The sequence below is a fragment of the Liolophura sinensis genome, chromosome 7, assembly GCF_032854445.1.
Source record: "Liolophura sinensis isolate JHLJ2023 chromosome 7, CUHK_Ljap_v2, whole genome shotgun sequence".
In the NCBI taxonomy this organism is placed as follows: domain Eukaryota; kingdom Metazoa; phylum Mollusca; class Polyplacophora; order Chitonida; family Chitonidae; genus Liolophura; species Liolophura sinensis.
Window position 1 is genome coordinate 57,133,282 of NC_088301.1, and position 23,646 is coordinate 57,156,927.

At 39.7% G+C, this 23,646-nt stretch overlaps 1 protein-coding gene across 3 annotated transcripts; it reads left to right on the plus strand.

The window, feature by feature from the left end:
• Positions 1-20,020, plus strand: LOC135471290 (protein Wnt-7b-like). Of its 3 annotated transcripts, none has more exons than XM_064750458.1 (4): positions 1-272; positions 1,610-1,839; positions 5,057-5,328; positions 19,535-20,020. In XM_064750458.1, the coding sequence occupies exons 1-4, from the start codon at positions 199-201 to the stop codon at positions 20,015-20,017; spliced, it is 1,059 nt and encodes a 352-aa protein (XP_064606528.1). In that variant the 5' UTR covers positions 1-198; the 3' UTR covers positions 20,018-20,020. The 3 variants fall into 3 exon arrangements, with proteins under 3 accessions (XP_064606528.1, XP_064606530.1, XP_064606531.1); XM_064750460.1 differs by having other exon boundaries at positions 1-257; XM_064750461.1 differs by lacking the exon at positions 19,535-20,020 and adding an exon at positions 17,804-17,958.
• The last annotated feature ends 3,626 nt before the right edge of the window (positions 20,021-23,646 follow it).

Below are 23,646 nucleotides of genomic sequence, written 5' to 3' on the forward strand. Positions count from 1 at the left end.
GTTCACATACACCTGTTGCAGTTCACAAAATGTATTTTCTCTCCGTGTAGCCTATAAAATTGTGAATTCACGTTCGGATATATCACTGGCTACCAAACTTGAATGGAATATACACAGATAAGTGGAGTGTCTGTTACCTGAGGTTGTGCGGACAGGAAGAGAGAGAGAGAGAAAGAGAGAGAACTATGAAAGACGAAGATGGGAGTTAGCCGGAACACGAAACTATTCGTCGGGCTCATCTATGTGTCTCATTGCATGTACGGGAATTTCTTGTGAGTAGGAGGATGCAGTGTAGGAAAAAGTATATCTCAAGTGTAGTGGCAAGCGAGGAGATTCGAACGACTCCTACGGCAGTGATTGAAGTTTGCCTGTTGATATAGTTGCCGCTAGCAACATACCATGCAATATAGGTTCAGTCGATTTCCTGGGAGGCAATTTAACTGCCATTATATGAAAAGCGGTGCCTCACCTCTACAAGCCTAATCAGACAAAGAATTATAGGCACAAACCAGCAGAGCCCGCAGATAGAAAAAAATAGGATAATTTGTAATATATTGAAAGACGAGTGTTTGGACATAAGTAAGACAGCGCCTTCGCTTCACGGACAATTTGTCTATGTTATCCTCTGTTGTCTACATTCATAAATGAGGTGTTTGTCACGTTTGGTATATTTGTGTACCCTTGCCACAGTCCCCTACCTGACTACACAGTACGATTGTACAGTGTTTCTCACATAGCTCTGTTTCTTATTTTAGAGTTGTTCCAATCCGTTGAACAGTGTAAAAACTTGTGGAGAATTCAGCACGATATATCGTTATACTCGGACGGCTCTGTAAGGCTAGAAAATTATGATATTGTAACTGAACCACTTAAAACCACCAAGAATAGAGAAGTTTATGGGCAAGATAATCAAGGCGAGTTGACACTTACAAACTATAACACCTATGTAATGTTAGAGATAGTTCTGCTTCTATAGGAGCTTCGGGACTATACCTACTGTAAACTGATGCAGGCTGAGACAGCCTGGATCAAACTACACACATCGTGGCTGAAATAAGTATGACACAATATACATGCCTGTCATTCCAGTTAATTTGCACAGCCAGCATAGCTTAGTTCTGTGGCCATTTTATTAAGTTTCGCCTTTGCACGCAAAGCTAGCTTCTATTTTACACCCGTGTAAACTTCTAACGTGCAGACTGATATCCGGTTGTTCGATGAGGCTGTTAGCTTGAGCAGCCCTGCCTGCTTCAGGCGAGATCCACATGTACATAATTGACCAGGTGATGCTCTTCTATCGGCTCGATTGATCTCATATCTGAGTGTTACAGGGCCGGGAATACCTTGGCTGATTGAGATGTGACAGGCAGTCTAATACCACGTGTCTAACCCACCCGCAATTCAAAGAGAAGCGAATTCCCCGTGGGAGCGCTCTTCGAAAGAAAACAATATTTTGGGGGCATATATCCTGTTTCAGGAAAGCATTTAAAATAATTTTCTGCACTTCTATTCTAGAGGTAAATGTATTTAAAAACATATTATACGATTTTACGTAGTTTCCTAGAAGAGAATTCATTGATGTATGCAGATATATTTTCATTTCTTTCAGGGCGCTGTCGTCTGTTGTTGCTCTGGGTGCCAATATAATCTGTAATAAAATTCCTGGCCTCGCTCCTAAACAAAGGACAATTTGCCAGAGTCGACCGGACGCTATTGTGGCAATAGGTGAGGGGGCTAAACTGGGAATCAGCGAATGTCAATACCAGTTTCGGAATAAACGCTGGAATTGCTCCAATATTGGCTCGGGAGACTCCATGTTTGGTCACGTGCATCTCGTGGGTAAGGCAACACTTTCTTCTTTTTTACTTTCTACAGCAGAGCTAATACCAAATGATAAAATTGACGTTGTTGTTGTAAATATCTTTTGAAGGAAAAGAATATTTTAAAAATATGTGCATTTTATTGCATACGTATAAAAGTGTTAGATTTTATTAGTTAATAACTCTGAGAAATGATTTTCCAGCAGGTGGTAGTTCTGCCAATTTTGTCACCTCGTGATGTGGAAGTACGCCCTATTGAATAGTTGTCATTAAATAAGTATATGGCCTTTATTGATTTCTTTATAGAGTGTACAAGATGAATGAAAATAAAGTTGACACGATATGTTTAAAACAAAGTTGAAAGGCAGAGTACGGTACGAGATTGTTCGACGATCTATGTATGTACTGATGAGCTATCTCACTCATACTTATGCCTCCTCGACAATTAAGGTTATTGAGAGGTCACGTTCAGCGTTCCCTTTAAGGTCATTACAATGATAGAGTACAGGATCAAATTATCTAAATATCTGTCTATCTAATTTTGTAGCGCTATTGATTAAATTATATCTGTCCCGGCCACACGACATTAAGGACCATGAATTTTGTTTTATTAGACCGCTATAAGTACTATATAAGGCATTAAACTTGCCTTGTTGCAATGAGCCTTTTAAGTTTACAGACCAGAAACATGAGTATATGGCCCGCGGGGGATCCCATTCTTGGTCAAATTGGGCTGTTAAAACACCCAAGAGGTTGAAAGTAAGACTGAGCGCACAGGACTATACCTAAATGCCTGAAGCAATTCGACTGTTATCCCGGGAATTTGTGCTTGTTTAAAAGATCGTTAATACAAATAGACATAATCCTTCCGTCATTGTTCACAGACAATTAGCTCCTTCACTCTCTTTCCTTTCTTGTTTTCTACCATGCTCGTTACAAACACATGGCTCAGGTCTGTGACTGCCAGTGCCTTCAATGAAGGGTCTGTCTTGCTAGATGCAGCTAGTAGAGCATAGATAAGTAGAGAGGGGATCGCACCACTCCTCTGTTACCTTAGATAACGGTCTGATAATGTCTTCTCTGCTATCATGTTCGCAACGCTTCCCAGGCGCTCTAGGAGTGAAAAAAAAAAACATACACACTACATTTTACACACATTCTCAACACCTCGGATTTAAGTTAAGATTTCCCCAACTTGTCCCCCAAGGTGACGTGAGTTACATAACTGCTAAATTATGCTTCTTTAGAATGCCTTGACTCCATGTTTGTTTGCGAGGGTTGCCAAGCCCATCCACATGGAGTGCTATTTTATTCTGCAGTATCGATAGCCGAGCGATCTGGAAAAGTGTTGGCCGGGCAAGGTAAAAAAGAGGCCTCTCGCCTCGTGTTGGCCCCTTACACACTCTTAATCTCCTGATCCCGTCGACTTGACAGGCCCGTCCTCCAGTGTCAACTGTCCTCTAGCCGTCTTTGCACTGTTTTTCTAAAACAAAAACAAAGTCTCCTAAAAAGGAAGATGGACCTGCTGGGTCTGTGTGCACTTGAAATATTCTGATGAAAGGGGAGTGTAATGTGTAAATATTGACTAGGCTTACTTGTTAAGGTTTGGCAGCAGGTACTTGCTAGCAAATGGGGAACAGTTCTGAAGTCTTTGACGGCCAGGCTATGCATAGCATTTAGCCGTTTTCCAGGCCGAGTCCAGGATGAACCAGGTCTCCCATAACTCCTGGAATAATGCAGCTGTTGTAACTTGAAGATGTTGAAAACAGTTGAACCAAGCAATTGTCAAAATATTAACGTGCTTTTCATTGAATTTAAATGAAATCTTTTTCTCCTTAATTATAAAATACTTCACGTATTTTCTCATGTTTTTAACCTTCATTTAATGTTCTTAAACAATAACTAAATTGTTGAAAGAAGAAAATGCCGGAAACCGGGTGTGAAATTAAGCCGTATTGTGGTATACAGTACTTTTTTCTGTCATAAATCTATGGAATGTAGCCTGAATCTATTTCTCTAAGGTACACGATTTCAGGGCTACTGTGCGGTATTATAAAAATAATGATAATTTATTATTATTATTGATAAAGTAAAGATATAATTATTTCGGGAAATTGTAATATAAAAATACGATAATAAATGAATGCATATATCTGGATATGTTTATACCATAAAATATATTTCAACTACTATACGATAATACATACACTCCTGTTACTAATAAATGCACTTTAATATGTACAAAAATATATTTATATTGAATAATATTCATAGAACATTTATTGAACGTGGTTTGAGTTATAGTTATGGAACAGAATATGAATAATTATCTAGAAGGCATTAAGAAAATGTTAACATAGTTCCTATGTGCCACCATGTGCCTAAGAAGTATGAAATTTATTTACATGATAATATAAAAAGTGCCCGTAGAAACCTCAGACTTGCCTGGAAGCGCTTGTGTTAGGCTTACTCACCTTTGTCGTATCTTTTCACAAGTTGTTGAACACACCATTTATCCCCGAGTAATTACAGCATGGGTGTATCGGCCAACTTCACAGCTTTTTTTAAATTTTTTTTGAAGGCCTGTAATTATTTACCCCTTGTAAACATAAAGTCGGTAAATAAATTAGCCCATTGCTTTAACAGTCCAATGGGCTGTTGATGGCATAAAAGTACAGAAACAAGAGAGACGTCCGCAGGGATGATAGCTATTCGACACTTAGTGTAATCTCCACTTTATTGCCATGTCATTTGATGTAGCGAAGCTAACGTGGGTGTGATTAGACACCGAAATATGTGGCAGGCACATACTCGAGAAATCCAAGTCTGACCTCTTCTCACCAACAGCCTCTCTTCGCTCACAAAAACAGTCGATATATCCGGTTAATGTATATTTAATTTCTTATTCTTGCATCATATCAAAACAAAGCTTAACAAATTGTGAGCATTCACATAAGTGGTATTTTTCTGCATAATTTATATGTATATATGAGTTTTATTTGTTACCCTGAGCTACGCATTTCTCAATAAATGGATAGTTTTTTCTGAATGTATTCATGCAATATATTTTATTTTACATAGTGTTTTAAAGTCTTTGTGAGCTAATCTTATGTGCAGTAAAGTGTGTAGGAATTGATTATTTTATTTATTCTGGAAATAAAATTTCTTCAGGAATAACTCTTTTTTTCAATTTTATTCTCGTTGGTGTTGGCGCTGGCCGTTTCGTGCTGACACAGGAAGTCGGGAGGCAGCTTTTACCTATGCCATAAGCACAGCGGGAGTGACATACGCAGTAACTCAGGCCTGTAGTCAGGGAAACCTGTCCAACTGTGGATGTGATAGGTCAAAAAAAGAAGGCCGATTCTCGGCCCAAGGTTGGAAGTGGGGAGGCTGCAGCGCAGATATTACATATGGCCTCAAACTGGCGAGAAAATTCATGGATGCTCGAGAAATAGAAGAGGATGAGAGGTCCTTGATGAACCTTCACAACAATCGAGCGGGGCGAAAGGTGAGTGCATTTGTGCTTGGACTGGTAGCAAGAAAAAGGGACGGGAAGGTAGTGAGGCTACTTCCAATATTGAAACATACAGTAAAAGAACTATGAAACATACAACATACATACATACATACATACATACATACATACATAGGTAATACATGTTCGTAAAGCGGCAACATGCTCTTTAAATATTATGGTAAAATGAATAATGTTAAAAAAAAAACAAATGGGTCAAGATAGTTGATCCAAGCAAGAAACCGTATTGTTATATCATCACCAGGTGTGTATTTCCTACAAATATTTTTTTACTTTAGTCTTCGTACCATCAAATTTTGATACACTCAGGTAGCTGCGTGAGACATCCTAGAACATCGTAGTGAGGTAACGTAATACTTCTGGCACCTAAGGTTAAAACATTAAATGAATGAATTACATAAGCATCTCACGTCATCGACGAAGTATAGAGTGTGAACTTTGATGAGCACTGATAGGACTTGACCCCAAGGACCTTGTCAAACTGATGTCACACCACTGTAGATTTCTTTTGCAGTATTCGGAAGCTCCTCAACTTGCTCTAGGTGTCCAAGGTTGTCAGACATTTGGATTGTCACACATTAATATATGTAGTTTAGATTTGTAGAAAAAAAACACGGGTAAAGCGCGAGGACAGTTGTATTAATATAGCCAAAGTATATATTTGTGAATGTGAAGACGGCCTACTGCATTTGTGAAAGGTGATACTGAATTGTCCAATTTGACTAAACTAATTACTTTACTGAGTGAGAATTGCGTTCTTATTCTCAACATTTTTTATATTTTGTTACCATATATATTGACGAAATAAGTGTCTTAAATGGGAGAAATGCAACTTTACCTAAGAAAGTTTACTGCTTTCTGATATAGAATTTATATTTTGTTGCCATATATATTGACGAAATAAGTATCTTAAATGGGAGAAATGCAACTTTACCTAAGGAAGTTTACTGCCTTCTGATATAGAATTTAAAGATTCAGTGGAGAGGTAGAAATCGGATCTATTGTACTTTTAAAATGAACGATGTCATATTAGTTCATAAACTGGCATGGACCTGTATCCGAGTGTTTGTTAGCAGTGATCTGTCCGAATTTCGCATTCAGTGAACTTCGAACAAATAATAATGTCACACGAAATACATGTCATGTGGAAGGTCTTTAGGAAAGGGCAGTCGTGTTGAGCCACAATAAAATGCCCACCAAAGTTGTTGTTTCCATTGTGCTTCAGAAAAACATATTACCCGGGATGTTTACACTTTAACATAAGGGGAGCTGAATGAGGGGAAAAGAAAGGCCCTGAGTTGGGCCCACCCAGTCTGTAGTTGGGGCCGTGAGCTGCCGGTGTTGCTTTCACTGCCTTTGTTGGGTCATTGTTGGAACTGGTGTGTTTTTTGTATCACATCCATGCTAGCGGATTGTCATTCCAGTGTCACCGGGTGGGGCCGTGGAGAAAAGAATTGAGACTTGCAAACCCAAACCAACTCTTCCCTCAATTCAATTAACTTGGGATACAGCCATTGCTATAGTTGTATGTCCCCGTGCCAGTCCTGGAGTAGATAGTCCGTGAACTCATATATGTCATATAAGAACTAGGCCTTGAGCCAAGCTTTACCTGTATCATGTACTGCATGCATTCATCTTATACTAAACACTTGTTAATGAGCTTATTAATGTCTATGCGACACCTCATAAGTGTGAAACTCGCTCATATTCTTCCTCCTCCCTCAACCACTGCCAAGATTTCATACTTGACGTTTAATTTATTGCTGGATGTGAAAGATAAAAAAATAGATCTCTGTGATCCATGGTGATCCTTTTCAATTAATAGATTGTCCTCGCAAACTGACACAAACAGATCTGTTTGTGCATGGCAGATGTAGGCGTTAATTCTGGTTGGGTTGCGAAGATGAGCCCGGGAAGAGGTTGGCGAGAGGGAGATCCCGTCGGATTATCTTGGGTAAATGTCTACAGGCTGCCGATCCATTTGGTCTGGATGTACACGCCCGATGTCAGGCAGATCGCCTCTGTGATGGCAGCCGGTCGGGTGCGTGTGCGAGATCTAATCCCCGCCACTGTGTCATGATTACCGTCTTAACATAGGTCCCAAGATAACACACATAGTTAGTAAAGATCGTATGCTTTGTTTTAGCCCCCGCGCTATTTATTTTGTCTTATTCTAGGCATCCTAGGAAACCTGCCTCAGAAAGATAGCTAATACCCGTTCCTGACACCAAACGGGTTAAAGCTCTCTCCTCTCCTTGGAGAAGAGATGAGCAAATAGCGGAGTCTCGCGTGTAACTTTTACGGCTCACATTTCTCTTTCTAACGGCAAATATGAAAATATTTCTATCCCTTCAAAGAGGTGTTTCTTTTCTGAGCACGAGCAGGCGACACAAGAAACACCAGCGGTCATCGCGTGCGGCTGCTTGGTCTACTCCATCAACTATCGTCTCTTCTGTTTCTTAAATCCGCTTCAACCCCTTGAAGTGCAGGAGGGCGAAATAGCTGGACAAATTCCTCCCATCATGACTAGCTTTGTCTCGTTTAAAGCCCAATAGAAAGGGTTTCTCCTGCAATACAGGAACCCCTGAAACACATTGCCATCGTATGTTGTTCAATGTCTATTTCAGCGCAGATACGCAGTGCTTTGTTGACAATATCTGGCCATATGTTAACGAGACAGAAATCAAATTAAAGTCAATAGGTGACGACCTGATCTGCAATTTGTGAGGGTAAACCGTTGCTGTTCACTGTAGCGGAACATTTATATTACTTGGGGGTCAATTACTGCATCTTATGAAGTGATTTATGGAGTGTCTTCGGGCAATTTCCACAGTTTCTTAATTGTGCCTGCCCACAAATTTCCCGAAATTTCTTACCTCTGGTTCACACAACCGTAATGTGGCTAAATTAATTAGCGTTGCCGGAAGTGTGGTGTGAACCTGCGAACATCAAAGCATATATTGTTTTTTTATTAGAGAGTTCTTTATTTCCGGTTAAGCACTGCTAATGAGCGTGAATCCGAATTTTCAAAATAGTCTTTCAAATCGTTTATTTGTAAAAAAAAAAAAAATCCAGACAGTGCCATTAAATCGAGTGTTATTGAAGTGAAAAGAAAGTATCCTGATGTGAAACATTTTACACAAAAATCAACACCACTGGCGACAGAGTGTCTTGCTTTTTCTCTGGTTAATCTCCTCGTCTTCTTTGATGAAGAAATATCTTTGAAATTGTGTTCCGGGTGAGGTTATTCAGCCGTTTTAACTTCACGTCCAGTTGATCACATGTTTGATAAATTAGAGGCAAGCTTGTAATACTGGACGAGTGGATTCCAGTGGAACTGTTGTTTTGTTTCTTTATTTTTGTAGTTGAAACCCTAATACAACGGCTTACTCAGTCACTTCTGCCGGGAATGTTCTATACAATAGTTGACAGATGAAATGGTAACTCATGCGGCATTGTGATCATGTGTATAGTGTCGAAAGTGGAGGTTGTATAGATGGGTATCTGAAACACAAGCAAAAGAGTTGTTCTCGTTAGTGAGGACGGTGGCTCGGAATTTTGTGTAGTGAATAATGAAGTTCTGCAACTAACAACCTGGGTATTTTAAGTAAGCGACACGGAAAGTAGGCATAGATAAGCGTGACCTGTAATCCACTTGTTACACCAACATTATAAGCAATTAACAGACCATGTACCAGGGAAAGAGTCGTCTCGGCAACCTCGAAGCCAAGGTCTTGTCCCAGCTACACACCTACAGAAACTTGATTAGAACTGTTCACTGAGGATAAACCGTTCCCTGTGATACGGTGCAAGCGCCATGCCACAGTTTCCGACTTCTAGAAACAGGGGGTAGTTTTCGGTCATAGGGCGGTGTAAACCCTCATCAATATCGTAGGTAAAGGCGACATCCCCTTTAAACCACATTGTCCTATCACTAGTCGCTCACTGTACAGCCATGCAATGCTACACTGCGTGCACTATAAACCACGCTCTGACGCGACACTGATGGACACCCTGTCACTGTCACCTGTGAGGTAATTTTGTACACTAACAGGAAGTCAGTACTTGTCTGCTACTGACGATCAACTGTCACAATTCTAGGTTCTGCAAATTACACTGAAGTCGCCTTCTGTGATCAGACAACAAGCGATGTATTCTCAAGGAAACGTTCTTTATTTGTCTCATTATGTACATGAAATATACTTCTGTTCGCAGATTTATCATATTAAGGCAATGTAAGAAGTATGTGATGTCTAAAAATAGTTTTATTTTGAGTTACATTGCTTATCCCTTATCCCTTATCCTAAGCTATTCAGTGATCTTGGTTAGCCGATTGTAACGATTCTCTGATCTTAGCTGAATCCACATCTCCAGTCGAAACTTTCAGCGAACAATGCAGCCGTTAAGACTATGATGACAAAAATATATGTTTTTGGTTTACCTGATACACTCTCTTATTTCCTTTGAGGTTTTGTAGTAAACGTCGTTTTCGGTATTAACCCTACTATTGTTGAACTGAAACGTAGATTATGATTCTCGATTGCATTTGCAGTCGATTGCAGTCTGTTTTGACACTTCAACATATATACAATTGTTGTGAGTATCCCTATGCTCTGTTGTAGCCTTAAAATAAGATTATGTCTTTATTCAAGAGTGACCACTTCGTTAGAATCCTTCGATATTCCAGAACCCTTGGAAGGAGCATACCTGTGAGAAAGACGCTTGCTTCATAAACTTTTTTTGTCTACCTGTGAAAATTGGCGTTGAACCGCTTTGAACGATAACATCAACAACCAATGTGTATTGATGGCAAACTCCAAGTAGTACAAGCCTGTTTTAGGTAATGATATCAGCTTTGTTATCACAGGAAAGAAGCGAACTTTAAATTTTGCGCAACATTGAAATGTTTCTCGGTAAACTTTTTTAACGTGTGAGCAAATGTTTTTTCAAGTGGCGAAGTAAATGTTTTTCATTTGGTATTTCATGTAGAAGATGACCGTATGTCTGTTTAACCCTTATTTCTTTCTTTAATACCCTGAAAACTCCATTGTACGGTGTCTGCGGACCGTATTATACTTCTGAAACGTTTTTCATCCTTGCCCTTTTGGCCATATGCAAATATAGCAAGTCTATACGTTCAAACAGAAAGGCGGGTTGTTGTTGAGACGCGTTGAAACTCGGGGCTTGTTCGGTGGGGGAAACAGAGAGTGTTCGAGACAGGAAGAAGTCAAAGTTCACTCACCACTTTCGTGTGACTTGCCTCATTGTGACAACTGAAAAGCCCCTTAAAGTCGCGTGCTGTAGTGTCGTGGTTTGCATGAGGGAATCTCCATGGCTGTGCTCGGTGTGTATGGCGCGTTAATTAGCCCAGCTTTGCAGCACTGAGGACAAGGTTCGACCGAGAAAGTCTGCGCAAACACAGAGACTATCATAACGTAAATAAAATTAGCCACTGTAAACCCATTCTTACCACGGACAACCCTGTTAATCCTCAATATAAAGACATCTTTGTCTGCCTTTTGTAGCGAGTTATAGTGTCCTCCCGCCATTCATTTCAGATTAATTTTGACGTTGTAAAACAGGCTTTTGTCTGTTGAACAAATGCGTAATCAAGGTAAGGCTGGTGTGATCATAATATCAGCCTATCACTAAGCCGTGCTGCTTTCCCCGCCGTGACTGAACACTAAGAGGAGGTCTGATTCCAAGACTGCCATGTTTGCCCAATGTCACCGCCGGTAGGGCAATAGTAACCTCCCCCGGGCTCCACACCATCGCCTTCCATCCCCAGCTTAACCAGGAATGCGGCGGGGGCACTCTCAAGCGGTCTTAAGCTTTAACTCTAAGTCTTCGATACACTCCTCCACTTATATGTCTCGTTGCGAATGCTGAAAATACCTAAGCTAATAAACCCGTGGTTTAGTTATTGACTATGTATTCCCAGAAAAGAATAGACGTCAGTGAAAAATTAAAACTTGTGAAAAAAATGCATGTTAGTTTTCAGAAATATCTAACACATTTTCCTTAAACTACGGAAGATTATCTATCATTCTACGTCTTTCGCGTTGCTTTTAGCTTTCTAATGAAGGTACTGACGAATAAAGCAGGCGATTTGGTTTCAGCGTGAGGCATATTTGTACCTGGATACAGGTGTGTTGTATGAAGTTTGATATCAGGTATACAATCGTTATGTTAAGGCGTGTTCTCTACTATTAATAGTGTGCACACCTAGGTGATGTGGAGGCGAAACCGCGACGGGTCGGATTTATGGCATGGGCTAAAGAAAATCGCTCTAGTCAAGTGGTCTACTTGTGACCCGTTCTTGAAACGATGTGTAGGTAGAAAGGAACGGCTTTTGTCAGGTGTCACTTTGGAGAGAAGAGATTAAGACGAAAGTGGACCGTAACAACAAGAGGAATCCTTTCGTAAAGCCCTATCTATGATATCAACGGCTCGCACAAGTGATCTTGAAGAATAGTCGATCCCCAATCTTTTCTGAAAGTACCCTGTCGTTATTCCCCCTGGTGAGGACTTGGTCTGTACTAACACCTGTTCTGGTGACTGGTAACAATACGGCCTCCATCTCCATGTGAGAGGAAAACATTTACGCATGTTTCTCCTGAGTATGAAGTTAGGGTCCGGTTTACTGGGTATCTATTCTAGTGGTTTTGCTTTTAATATCCTCCCTATAAAGGATACCTCGATGCAGAATTGATTTCGAAAACTATCAACGCATTGAACATAGTGAATCTACGACTGATTAAACGTAATGCATCCGCATACGTACTGCATCTGCATTACATGAATATTTCTTGTTTGTTTGTGTATTTACATCCTGTCTGTGTGGAGTCAAAACATTGTAAAGCATTGTGTTTTGTTTTTCGTTTGAAAATACCACACAATCCCTCTACAAGGGTGTCAGGTTATTTACACGACAGATCCCATTTTGTCTGTAGTAATCTCGGGTAATAATGCCTTATGTCATTCTTTGCATGAGAAGTAAGAAATGATAACTTACTAAATTGTACATGTTGATATCACAACAGACATTTTACATCGCACGTTGGCAGAGGTGGTTGGTTTTGACACTATAGCGAGCTGCTGATTATATCCTGAACTGGATAATTCACGTCACAGTTATTGACGGTGATTGTGTTCATCGTTTGCCAACCGGTGAAACTCTCCAGACCCCTGTTTCACTAAGACGCCCGAGTTATCTTTGGGCTGGATGTGTGTGTAGTATCAAAATGATCATAAAATATAAATAAAGATTTTGCAAATGCATCAAAAATAATTGTATAGATGCCTACGAATTTGCATTTATTTCCTGGCTGTTCTAATTGTGATTTATCGCTCAGTATTAGACAGTGGCATAATTTTTTAGTAAATGTGTAAACCTCATAAAATTTTACAATGGACCTTTCAAACTTGCCGTAAGAAATCGTAAATCTGTATTGTCATTGACAGGGACCCCATGCCCGACCAGAGTTAAATGAACAAGCCAGCGTACATTGTAAAATGTTAACCTGCCAATATCATTTAGTTCGGCATATATTAAACACTGTGGGAGGTGAGTATAATCAAATATACCTCGAATGATTTACAGCACAAGAGAGTTTAAGGCTGGAACAAACATGAAATAGAGTGTAATAAGATTCAGGATCTAGTTGATCAAACTGTTACAGGTTTGTGTGTAAGGTTTAAAGTTTGCTTCTGTTTGACAAGTGTACAACAGTGGAGTCGGGGCGTTTAATTGAAGTTTCTATATAGGTGAATACTACAGCATAGTGACATCTATTTATCCGAACACTATCATGTGTCAGAATATTTTCGCGATAATTTCCGCACGAACTGTCTCTCTATTTGATCGTCTTTAGTATTAAAAAGTGTGTAGACAGATTTTCGACGTTACCTTTGTCTTGCGATGTAACACTAGAGCTTGCCTCTTGATAGAGACCTGTACTACAGCACAACGTTACCACTTGTTGACAGTTGGGAGCGATTGCGTGTGACATACATTTGAACAGTGACATTCTCACCTCTGGGCCTCAAATCATACCATGTGGAGTTCACAAGGAGGGGGGGGGGGGCAAAATTACAAGGAGTAGTACACACGGCAAGCTTTTTAATCAAGTAGTCCTCCACGAGCCCCAGGTGGAGACGTACGGGTAAAGAGCTGTGTGTACAAGTGGAGAGTCAAGGGCCTATTGTAGTAAACCTCAGGTTCATCTCAATTTGTCGGTCTGCTAGCGCAGAATTTATGAAGACATGTTTATTTCGTGTAGTCCGTCGCCTAAATCCATGCAATCGCATGCACTGGACTGAACATCTATGCAACCTACCCAAATGTGCAAGACAGAACCTAAATTTCCACATATCGTAAAATGATTACAACAATGCCTAGATTTTGTTTCTTATTATTACCACTTGTCCATACATATCTGACTCGTCACACTGTGATTGTTTCTTTTCGTATCTCAGTGTGATAGAGATGACACCCTAATTTATTACTGAGACTCGTCTGAATCGTCATAAAAGCTACGTACTCCAGACCCGCCAATGTACACATGTACATGTATATGACAGCACACATCACGGTGACTTGTATGTAGAGATTCCGTCGAGATGTCTGTATATACATACATATATACGTTTGTGTACAATAAACGTGATGAAGTATGTTACTGCCTCGGGCAACGACAAGTGTTTTATTGTATATGTCTACATGAAGGAGATAAGCTGAATTCACTGCCATCGTTTTCTCTAAGGAGTATGTACTAAATCGTATACCCATTCGTCGGCATACATTGCCCACATTGCGAAGTGCGTTTTTCACGTCAGAAACGTCGTGTATTCTGTATCTAGGACAACAGCATTATTTATTTACATTGTGAGATTATAAAGAAGAGAAGGCTAATAGGGTGTGTATATGTATCCTTGTTTTGTTTGCATTTGTCAACAGCTGTGTAACACCTGTAAAATTTTGTTACCCATTTGATATGTCCTACCAGCAGACACATTTACACTCTTTTACTTGTCGTTAGTTGTGGCTAAGGTCGGGCTATAAAATCAGTACTGCTGCACATCGCGCTCATGTTCATTGCCAATATAGAGGATTAATATTGACGGGGCATCGAAAAGCTGCCCGTGTAACCACCCCTTCGCCAGTCTATCACCACCTATCTAGTGAAGATATCTTTAGAAGTTTCCAACCATCGAATTAATATTTACACAGTTGCTTGAGGTTTACAGAGAGGGCGGGAGCATGAGATCGATTTTTGTCACTAATAATCACCCTAATCCAGTATGGCTACTTTCGGCCATCTTGGGTTTCCTGGCTGTCTTCATCAACAACATAGCTCGATCAGTCACCACCAAATAAAGTTTTATAATTACACAGTGAACTTGAGCTCAGCAAATGGACTTGCTTATTCTTGCATTATGTATCGAAAATGTTCTTGTATACCGTATGTTTGAAGAATAATGAGCAGGTAATCATACGGTGTACATGAATCTGACATGTGCAATGATTTGGTGAGGTGTATATCATCTCTGTAGATATCAGGATGTGGTTGGTTTTATTCCCTGTGTGCTATTGTCGAGGTGTGCTTTCTTTGAGGGTTTTGGCTTCAGTAGGTAAATAGTTATACCTGGTGTGTCACCCGATTGGTGTCTGTCATCGATTTGCCGTTAGGTGCCCATAAAAAGTCAGTAATATTAATATAATGAAGACCTCTATTTCAAGAGATAATTCTGAGATAAACTAGGCATTCACATTGTAATTTGTCCGATTTCAGTATACATGTATTCATTGAAAATGACATCACAAGGGTAATAAATGACGCCTAGGTTGAACCCAAAGACATTCTGACGACCCGACGAATGTGCCAGATGAGTGAGTAATCCTCGTTGAAATGTCACAATGTCGGGACCAAATGAGGGGTTGGAGTTATACAATTTCACAAAATAATAATGCAACGTATACAAAGTAATATCATAGAGAGAGATAGAATATCTAAGAATCTGTAATATTTTATTAAATTGAAACCACTGGTTCTAGTTTCATGAAGCCCACTTAGTTAAATCCCTGAACTACCATGACAACATATGTTGTAGAGATATAATGTGGTCCTAGGTAGGGGCTACTTAACACTAAGTATGCTTCATGAAACCAGCCCCAGGTTTATTTGATGCTTTCACAGGATCACTCTGATATAGCATGATTAAGGTGGCTGCATGTGTTTGTATTTAGTTGGCAGCATGGCATACACTTTGCTGCTAGAGTCTTTCTTGTGTTATTATTTCCACGCCGTGGCATCTTATCTGGCATATAAAGAGCCATTAAGCTCCTACTACAATGAGTATTATGCCTGAGCTGACTATACATAGATCACTCTGTTTGCAAGGTTAATTTACATATCAAGTTCAAACTTATCAAGAAAAGCCAGACAACAAACATGAATGAGAAGGAGACAAAGGCTCATCAGTGGTCAAAGCACGTATACAGACACTGCTTATTACTCAATATCTCACTTTCTTGACGCTGACTCGGTCATACAGGAACTATCCGATGAATATCCATTATCTTAATAAGCCGGAGCAAAAAAAATGAGCTTGTCCCACTTCGGTTTTCAATATATGTGTTCAGATATTTTCTTCATAAAGTCCCAAACTTGTTAATGACAGGAAGTGGGAATATGTAACATGTCTGATGGATATGCCTAAGTGACTTCACATGGTTTGTAGGAAAGAAGAGGTATATTGTTTTGTGGAATAAACATATGTATACATATATAGTTATATCACCTACTTTCTGTTACATACGCCCTTACCTGTAGTTTGCTAAACCTCAAGTATTATAAGCAGGTATATTACCGTGTAGTTGGGGATAGATGAGACTCTTTGTGGGAGTTTAGATGTACTGTGCCCATTGACTGTAATAATATGTATTGTAGATGTTTACGTGCACGCGTGTTGTCCATTTCCAATGCCGCTATTTGCCCATATTGTCGACACTAATTACTTTTGTGTTTGCCCCCCACGCTCGGGTCCTCTTACATTTTATTGCGTGTCACCTGTTACGTAGACCGCATATTTTTGACGCAACATGGATTACACAATGTATACTTTCCCAGTGTTTCATGTTTTGGAGCGTATAACGTTTCTTAAGTTGAATGCTAGCGGAAAGTCCGATATAGGTGTCACGACTTAACGGTCTCCAGTGGGGGGCACCTTGGTGTCTTGAGGCATGAGAATGCTGTCTCTCTTTGCCACACGCTGAGCAACACAAGTTACACGCCACTATTAAATGGGAGCAAATATGGTAACTGACAGACCTGTCAACTAACAAATGAATTCTTTAAAGACAATTGTGGAATGTACATTCCACATTCATTGTGTGCTATTTGCTAACCGTTTTGATTTATTGGCTTCCGTTGGTCGACACCGTAGACGTTTGCAGTTTCTGACTAAGTATTCAGTCACCCGTCCACTGTGGTACGTCAGTTGTGACCGGTATGATACCTACTGATGAGAGTTCATTACATAACGAAAACTGTGCATGGTTATATTTATTACCAGTACTGCATACAACACTTGATGTTTTACTAACTTGAAAAATAAAACTTCTCGAACAGTGTCCATCAAAATGTAAATGTTTTGTACATAATGCTGATTTGCTATATCGAGTTGTATATACCCTTGACTGAAAATATATACACCCGTGTCTTTGATCGCGGTTTCTCATCGCCCTAACAGTCGGTATAGCCCTATTAGCAATATAAATATTCAGTGTGAGCATCATGTTATATCCATGGAATAAATAAATAGATCTGGTTTATATATGTACAAACTGTTCACCTTTTGACGATAGATTGCATAACTAAAGCAACACATTGATAAACTAAGGTTAGCAATTTATAAAATAGCACCTCTAGCTTTGTGTATTAGTATGGTCTGAATGTACAAACACCCGTATTAAGGTCTTCTCTTGGTGGATTTCTGTAAGCATGATCTGTATAGACTATTGCCTTTCTAGTCCGTTTGTAGTATTTGGCCTAATAGTCTATGGCTTCAGAGAAAACCACAAACGCTGCATCTGGCAACCCTTTGAGTGAACATTGGAAATCATTCACCTGTGAAGTGGTTGAGTGGTTTTATGAATGGTGCAGGGATGTCCATGTCGCTGGGCACGATGCTGATCCGCCCCGTTCCTGTCTGGCGTCATTGTACTGGTGCGTCCGAGACTTATTCCCCATTAGCGTTACCTGGCGCAGATTACGCGCGCCTGCATGGAGAGGGCCTCAGCAAGTCGCCCGGTCAATCAGAGTTCGCCTCAGGCACTTGCATTATCGAGGGGGTGGTAGTGACATCGTGAAAGGTGATAATTAGAAACCCATCCAGTAATAGCATACAGTAATGAATACACCATCAACTTGTATGTATTTTCCAGGTGAAATAATTGACGGTTACTTTTCTCTTGTGTGCTCGAGGTGTAGAGAAGACAGGAACCGGCATTGAGTCGCAGTACCGACGCGAAATGAGGGTGTTTTGTTGTGTGTCAAGTTGAACAGTGGGAATCGTGTGATAGCTTCACGCAACATTCTTCACCAAAACCACCCAGGGTATAACCATTTGTTTTCATAAGGGTTAACCTGAGGCAAAGACAACCAATAAATTCGACTGCGACAGATTGATGTAAATTGTGCAGATGACATTAAATCACAGATAGAAGAACAAATGGAAACAGAAGCGCTTTCTAATCTTGTATTTCCTTTGGCCATAAATACAGAATTTTGTCAGAATGATAGGCGCGAGACACCTCTGTACTGCATGGGCGGTACAATGATGTGAAGAAACCTCCGCTATCCATACCGGCGTAGGCTGTAGCGATACTGTGTATTCCCCCAGTCGCGTTATTCTTAACTTACCAGAATATAAACGCCCTGCCTACATAAATATCCATGACCATGCCCGCCTGGGGCTAAAGTTTTTCAGAGAGTCCCTTGGTGGATATGAGGCCCCAAATGATCCTTTAACGCTACAGATGGCGGTACTTTTATCTCGTTTGAGCGATCCGTTCTCACCTGAGGAATGCCATCATCACAGGCAGATAGAAACACCAGAGAGAGAAAAAATCACTGCCTTCCTACTGACTCAGGTGGGCTGTCGACGGCCGTAGAGGTCTGCAGAGTATATCGGATGTATCAAATCTCACAGATGCACCAAGGTTTATGCACTAGTCGCCCGCAAAAACAACTTTTTGGCATTCCTGTAAAGAAAAGGGGAAACAACAATCCGACCCCTTAAAAACGCACAGAAATATTTTCCATGCACAGGAGATACACTAGAAAAAATTAGTTCTATTAATAAATGCTTTTGGCCCCAGTTATAACACAACGCTGATAAATTTATACATGTATGTAAATGTATTTACATGTATGTTGTGGTGTATAAGTTCATGAACATGGTAAATTAGTGAAACTTGAGTTCCCTGTTGGTGCACTGCTAAACAGGGTAAGTTTGGCTATCGCATATTTTATCTAATCGCAGGGAGATAGACATAATGCATGCTCATTTCACGTTCTCGAAGTAATATGAATTAAAGATAAATGATGCTTAGTTCCGCGGGTAGCCGCTATTTATTAATGGACGCGTAATTGATAAGCCAACCGTTTCTTTTTAATCCGTTAAGACAGTCTCTTTTAGAGAAGCTTTCTTGTCCCAATCCCTCTTCCTTTTCTGTTTGTTTAATATGGCCGGTGCTACCAGAGCAGATTAATGTCTGTAGCAAATCCTAGCTGACGTGTTTGCCAAGCCAGTGGGTGTCTCTCTGCACACAAACTGGGCTTTAGAAAGGACCTACGGTACAGCATTAATACGTGTTTTTATCATCTGGGGTTTTTCATCGATAGACAATTTGCCATATAGCTGACACATAGTATAGACAGGTCGGAAATAATTGGTTTTGCCCAAAACAGCCTGAGGCCAGCGAACAGTAGATTCCATCGAGTTCGTGTCAATTTGTTATCTGATATGTTTTCACTTTCATTATTTGATAATACACTTGACAATAATCTTTCTTACTTATGTTGTTCTTGTTGTATTCTTTAGAGAGTTTTTAACCAAATCCAAACTGCATTCCTGGGATGTTCGCTTATAATTATTCTTTTCTTTTTTTCAGGCGGTAAAAGAGAAAATGAGGACGGAGTGTAAGTGCCATGGAGTGTCGGGCTCGTGCACAATGAAAACGTGTTGGACTACATTGCCGTCTTTCAGGAAAATAGGTGAACATCTACGAATGAAGTACAACAAAGCTAAGCTAGTTGAACCAATCAAAGGACGCCGGGCAAGACGGCCCGTATTTTTAACTCTGAAAAAATCTAAAAGGCCCCATAGGAAACCTAGGCGGAGTGATATCGTTTATTTAGAAAAATCACCGAACTATTGTGAGTATGACCTCACAACAGGGACCCTTGGAACCGTGGGGAGAAAATGCAATCGGTCATCTACAGAGATCGACGGCTGTGGACTCATGTGTTGCGGCCGGGGTTATAACACACACCAGTACACAAGAACATGGCAGTGCAACTGTAAATTTCACTGGTGTTGTTATGTAAATTGCAGCACATGTAGTGAAAGAACAGAGGAATTTACGTGTAAATAAACAAAGAACGATGCAAAATTAATGCAATAAAATATATATATATATATATATATATATATATATATATATATATATATATATATATATATATATTATATATATATATGTGTGTGTGTGTGTGTGTGTGTATATTTATAAACGACATTTTAAATATTGACGAAATGAACTTGTATCCTTTATACGGCCCACTCTCCACTCACTACTATACATACATAACTAGGTATAGTGTTTGTGCCGATTGATGTCGTCAATTGTGTCCTGAAACACAGAGTTTGGTTATTGTTCGACGAAAGGAAAAAAAACGGCATGTCTTTTCCTGAATTAAATTTTGAAGGGGAAAGTATTGCTATCTGACTTGATGAAAGCCTATCAATGGTCGATGCCTATGGAGATCAGTGGGCATCTGTCTGTCCCCAAACAGCAATGTTCTCTTTGCCAGTGTTGCCCGTCGTGGTGTGCTTTGTGAAGGAGTGGAGGGACCACTTGCATGGGAACATGGGAGACCGATTGTCTTCATTATGTGCCAATGAACATCCGCTGTGCCAGAAACGACATGGCTGCATGGATTTACCCAGGATGACGGAACAGTTGTTATCCCCGTATCGTATTCTATCCGTGAAAGGTTCTGTGAACGAGACTGTGACTCGGGAGATCTGTAACGTCATAATCCTTATGGGAACAGAGGTCAAGATTTCCCAGGATGTCATTTTTATCCGGCCATGTATTCACAATGGTGGATATAGTGTTCACACAAATGACCTAGACCTTCCTCTATCCGTATTTAATAGCATTATGTCATGTTACACGAGATAATCGCTCTCAGCCTGTACTATATCGTGTAATCTGGCATGCTCCAACATCATATCACGCGTTCATCGTATGTCAACTATATTTTGAGGAAGAAATCGATTTATACAGTGTACATAGGACATTGCTTCCATATCAGTCTGTTTCTTGACGTTGTTGAAGATGTATTATATTTCCAATGATTATTCTTCATATCTTAGAACAGATGACCTTCGTGTATAATTGGTACACAGATACACTATTGTCACCTGACAACATTCCGTGTATAGTGATGGAAACCTTAGTTTATCAGTCCAGATTGTGATAATTATACTGCTCTGTGATTGGGTAGATACTCTTGTGATCGGAAATATTTGACCAATCAGTGTTCTGACACAGGCAATGGCAATCGCACTTTAATGTAGTACAATTGAAGGTGCCAAAAATTTACACCAACGGCGAAATCCACGTGTTGGGATATCCTGAAAGTGGCATTAAATCAGATTATCTATGTAGTTGCACTGGTCTGCCTGGAAACAAGCCCTTGGTCAAAGCGTTGGCTATTTTGGCGTATTTTGCTCTCATTGTTGTATCAGATAAAAATACCAGTGTGCTACTGTGGTGACTATAGATTCAGTTTGATATAACTGTTAAGTCGAATGACGAACATGTGAAATGATTACTGAAAACGATGTTCTTATTCTAATGTTTGCTAGCAAAACTAAACTTTATTGTCAGTCCATTATCGTACTTTAATAACTGAGGCGATTCCATTAGCTGGTAGGTTTCCAAAGGAACCCACGAGAGCAAGTAAACGCGAAAGAAGGAACTGGTCGATCCACTACTCAAATGTAGCCAGTTCCTATTGTTGTTTTGTTTTTTGGTCACAAGTGTACGCCAGCATATTAATTTATCTTAACATTTCACCATTTGCTTTCTTCGTTTAAAAAATAAAATTCTGAACTTTTCTAAGTAGTCTTTATTGTTATGTATGATTTTGTTTCAGAACACTCTAGTCTGATGACAAAATTTGTTAACAATGATTATTAAGCCCCGGTCATTATCTTATGGCTGATTCAATTCACCTGTGTATTACTTCTTACGAATAAGAAAACGATAACTTCTGTGTTGGATTGGCCATATCCTATGACTCTGGCTAAATATCGTAGGTAGTATTTGGTAGAAATCCTCGGCTATTTCACGTATGCCATACACATGGTATCAGTGTTTTGCTTTCCACGACAGGAAAATGGTATCTTTTGTTTCATACCTATATGACACCTTGTTGTTGAATCATGACTGTGTTAAGAGCAACTCAGAATGATGCAGAAACACTTCAAAATTCGCATATATACCACTGTTTTCTATACATGTCTAAATCACAAGCATGCTATCTTGTTTCGCTGTATTATTTGTGTAGATGAAACAAGCGTACACATGCACTTGCAATAAAGAGTACTTTTTTCGACATTTTGTAGAATAAGGTCAAACTTAGAATGACACAGAATAAAGACATGAACCGCTGTTTATGTTCAGTTCTTGTTCCTAGTGCCAAGTTGGAAATATTATCCCGGAATTAGGAAGTCTTTCTTTTATTTTTGGTAGAAGAAGGCACATAAACACCATCCTTTGATAATGGAAGCACAAAAGAGCTATCCCTCTCGAAAGATCCAGAAATACCGTCCCCATGAAGGAGGCACAGCATTGGCATCGTGAGCCGGGCATTAACAAACTGCCACGTTTCATCAGATGAAAACATATAGCTGGAGACAATTTTATCATGTACTGAAACGAGTTCCATACTTCCCGGACAGAATCACGAATTCATACAGTATGTATGAAGAAGGTTTTACACGAGTACTTGTCTACTTCCAAGGGGTAGACAAAACAGTATTACAAAATAACAACAGTAAACTATGTTGTAGAAGACCACTAAAGTAGTTAAGTTATATTTACTAACGTTCGAGGGGTACTTGCCATAGAGTTAGTTTCCTTTGATTGTATGTCTGGTCCCAGATCACAATGTTGTAGAATTAAGTCAGACTTAACCTTAATTAGGAAGTTAACGGACATAGAATTTGTTTTCTTCGTTTTGAATGGGTAAGACAATTGTTAGTATTTAAATAATGAATGATTATGGCTGAACGCCACATCAGCAGTATTTCAGCAATATTTTGGTGCGAGTATTAAAATAAGAATGCATAAAATACGTCACATGTTTAGGGTAGTAAATGTTCAGAAATTAAGATGAACTTTGAATTAAGTCTGTATAGGAGAGCTTCATGATCTTGCGGCCTGGTGCTTACATCTGTAGTCAGGGTAGTAAGGGGCCACGCGTTTTCACTCCACAAACGATGATCTGAAAACTCTATGCATTATGGCATTTTTTCAAAGTGAAACTTTAATTTATTCTAAAATGCACTATCCTCTATAGAAATGCATATGGCGTGAAGCGCTTTCTAATATGTTTCATCGCTGATAAATAAATATATATGTTATATATGTCGTCTGTGTCTCGTACACCTTTGAAGTTGGAGTTTTAATCGTGGTAATGGCATTCCAACCGACAGTGTGAATGATAGAGGCTTGTGTTGCTTTACGGCGTTATTCCTACACGATATACATGGTGGGTGTTTCATGTGAACTCATCCACAGTTACTGGAGACATCTATATAGCTATATATACGCCTTACCGTCAAATGCAAAGGGTTGTAATCACACGAATTGTATGTTGACATGTCTTTACTATACTGTCACAGTCGTAAATCAGAGCCCAAATACTTGCACGCAATACATTTTCTACCTGCTCAGGTAAAACGGCGCTCACTTCTGGTATGTTCCAT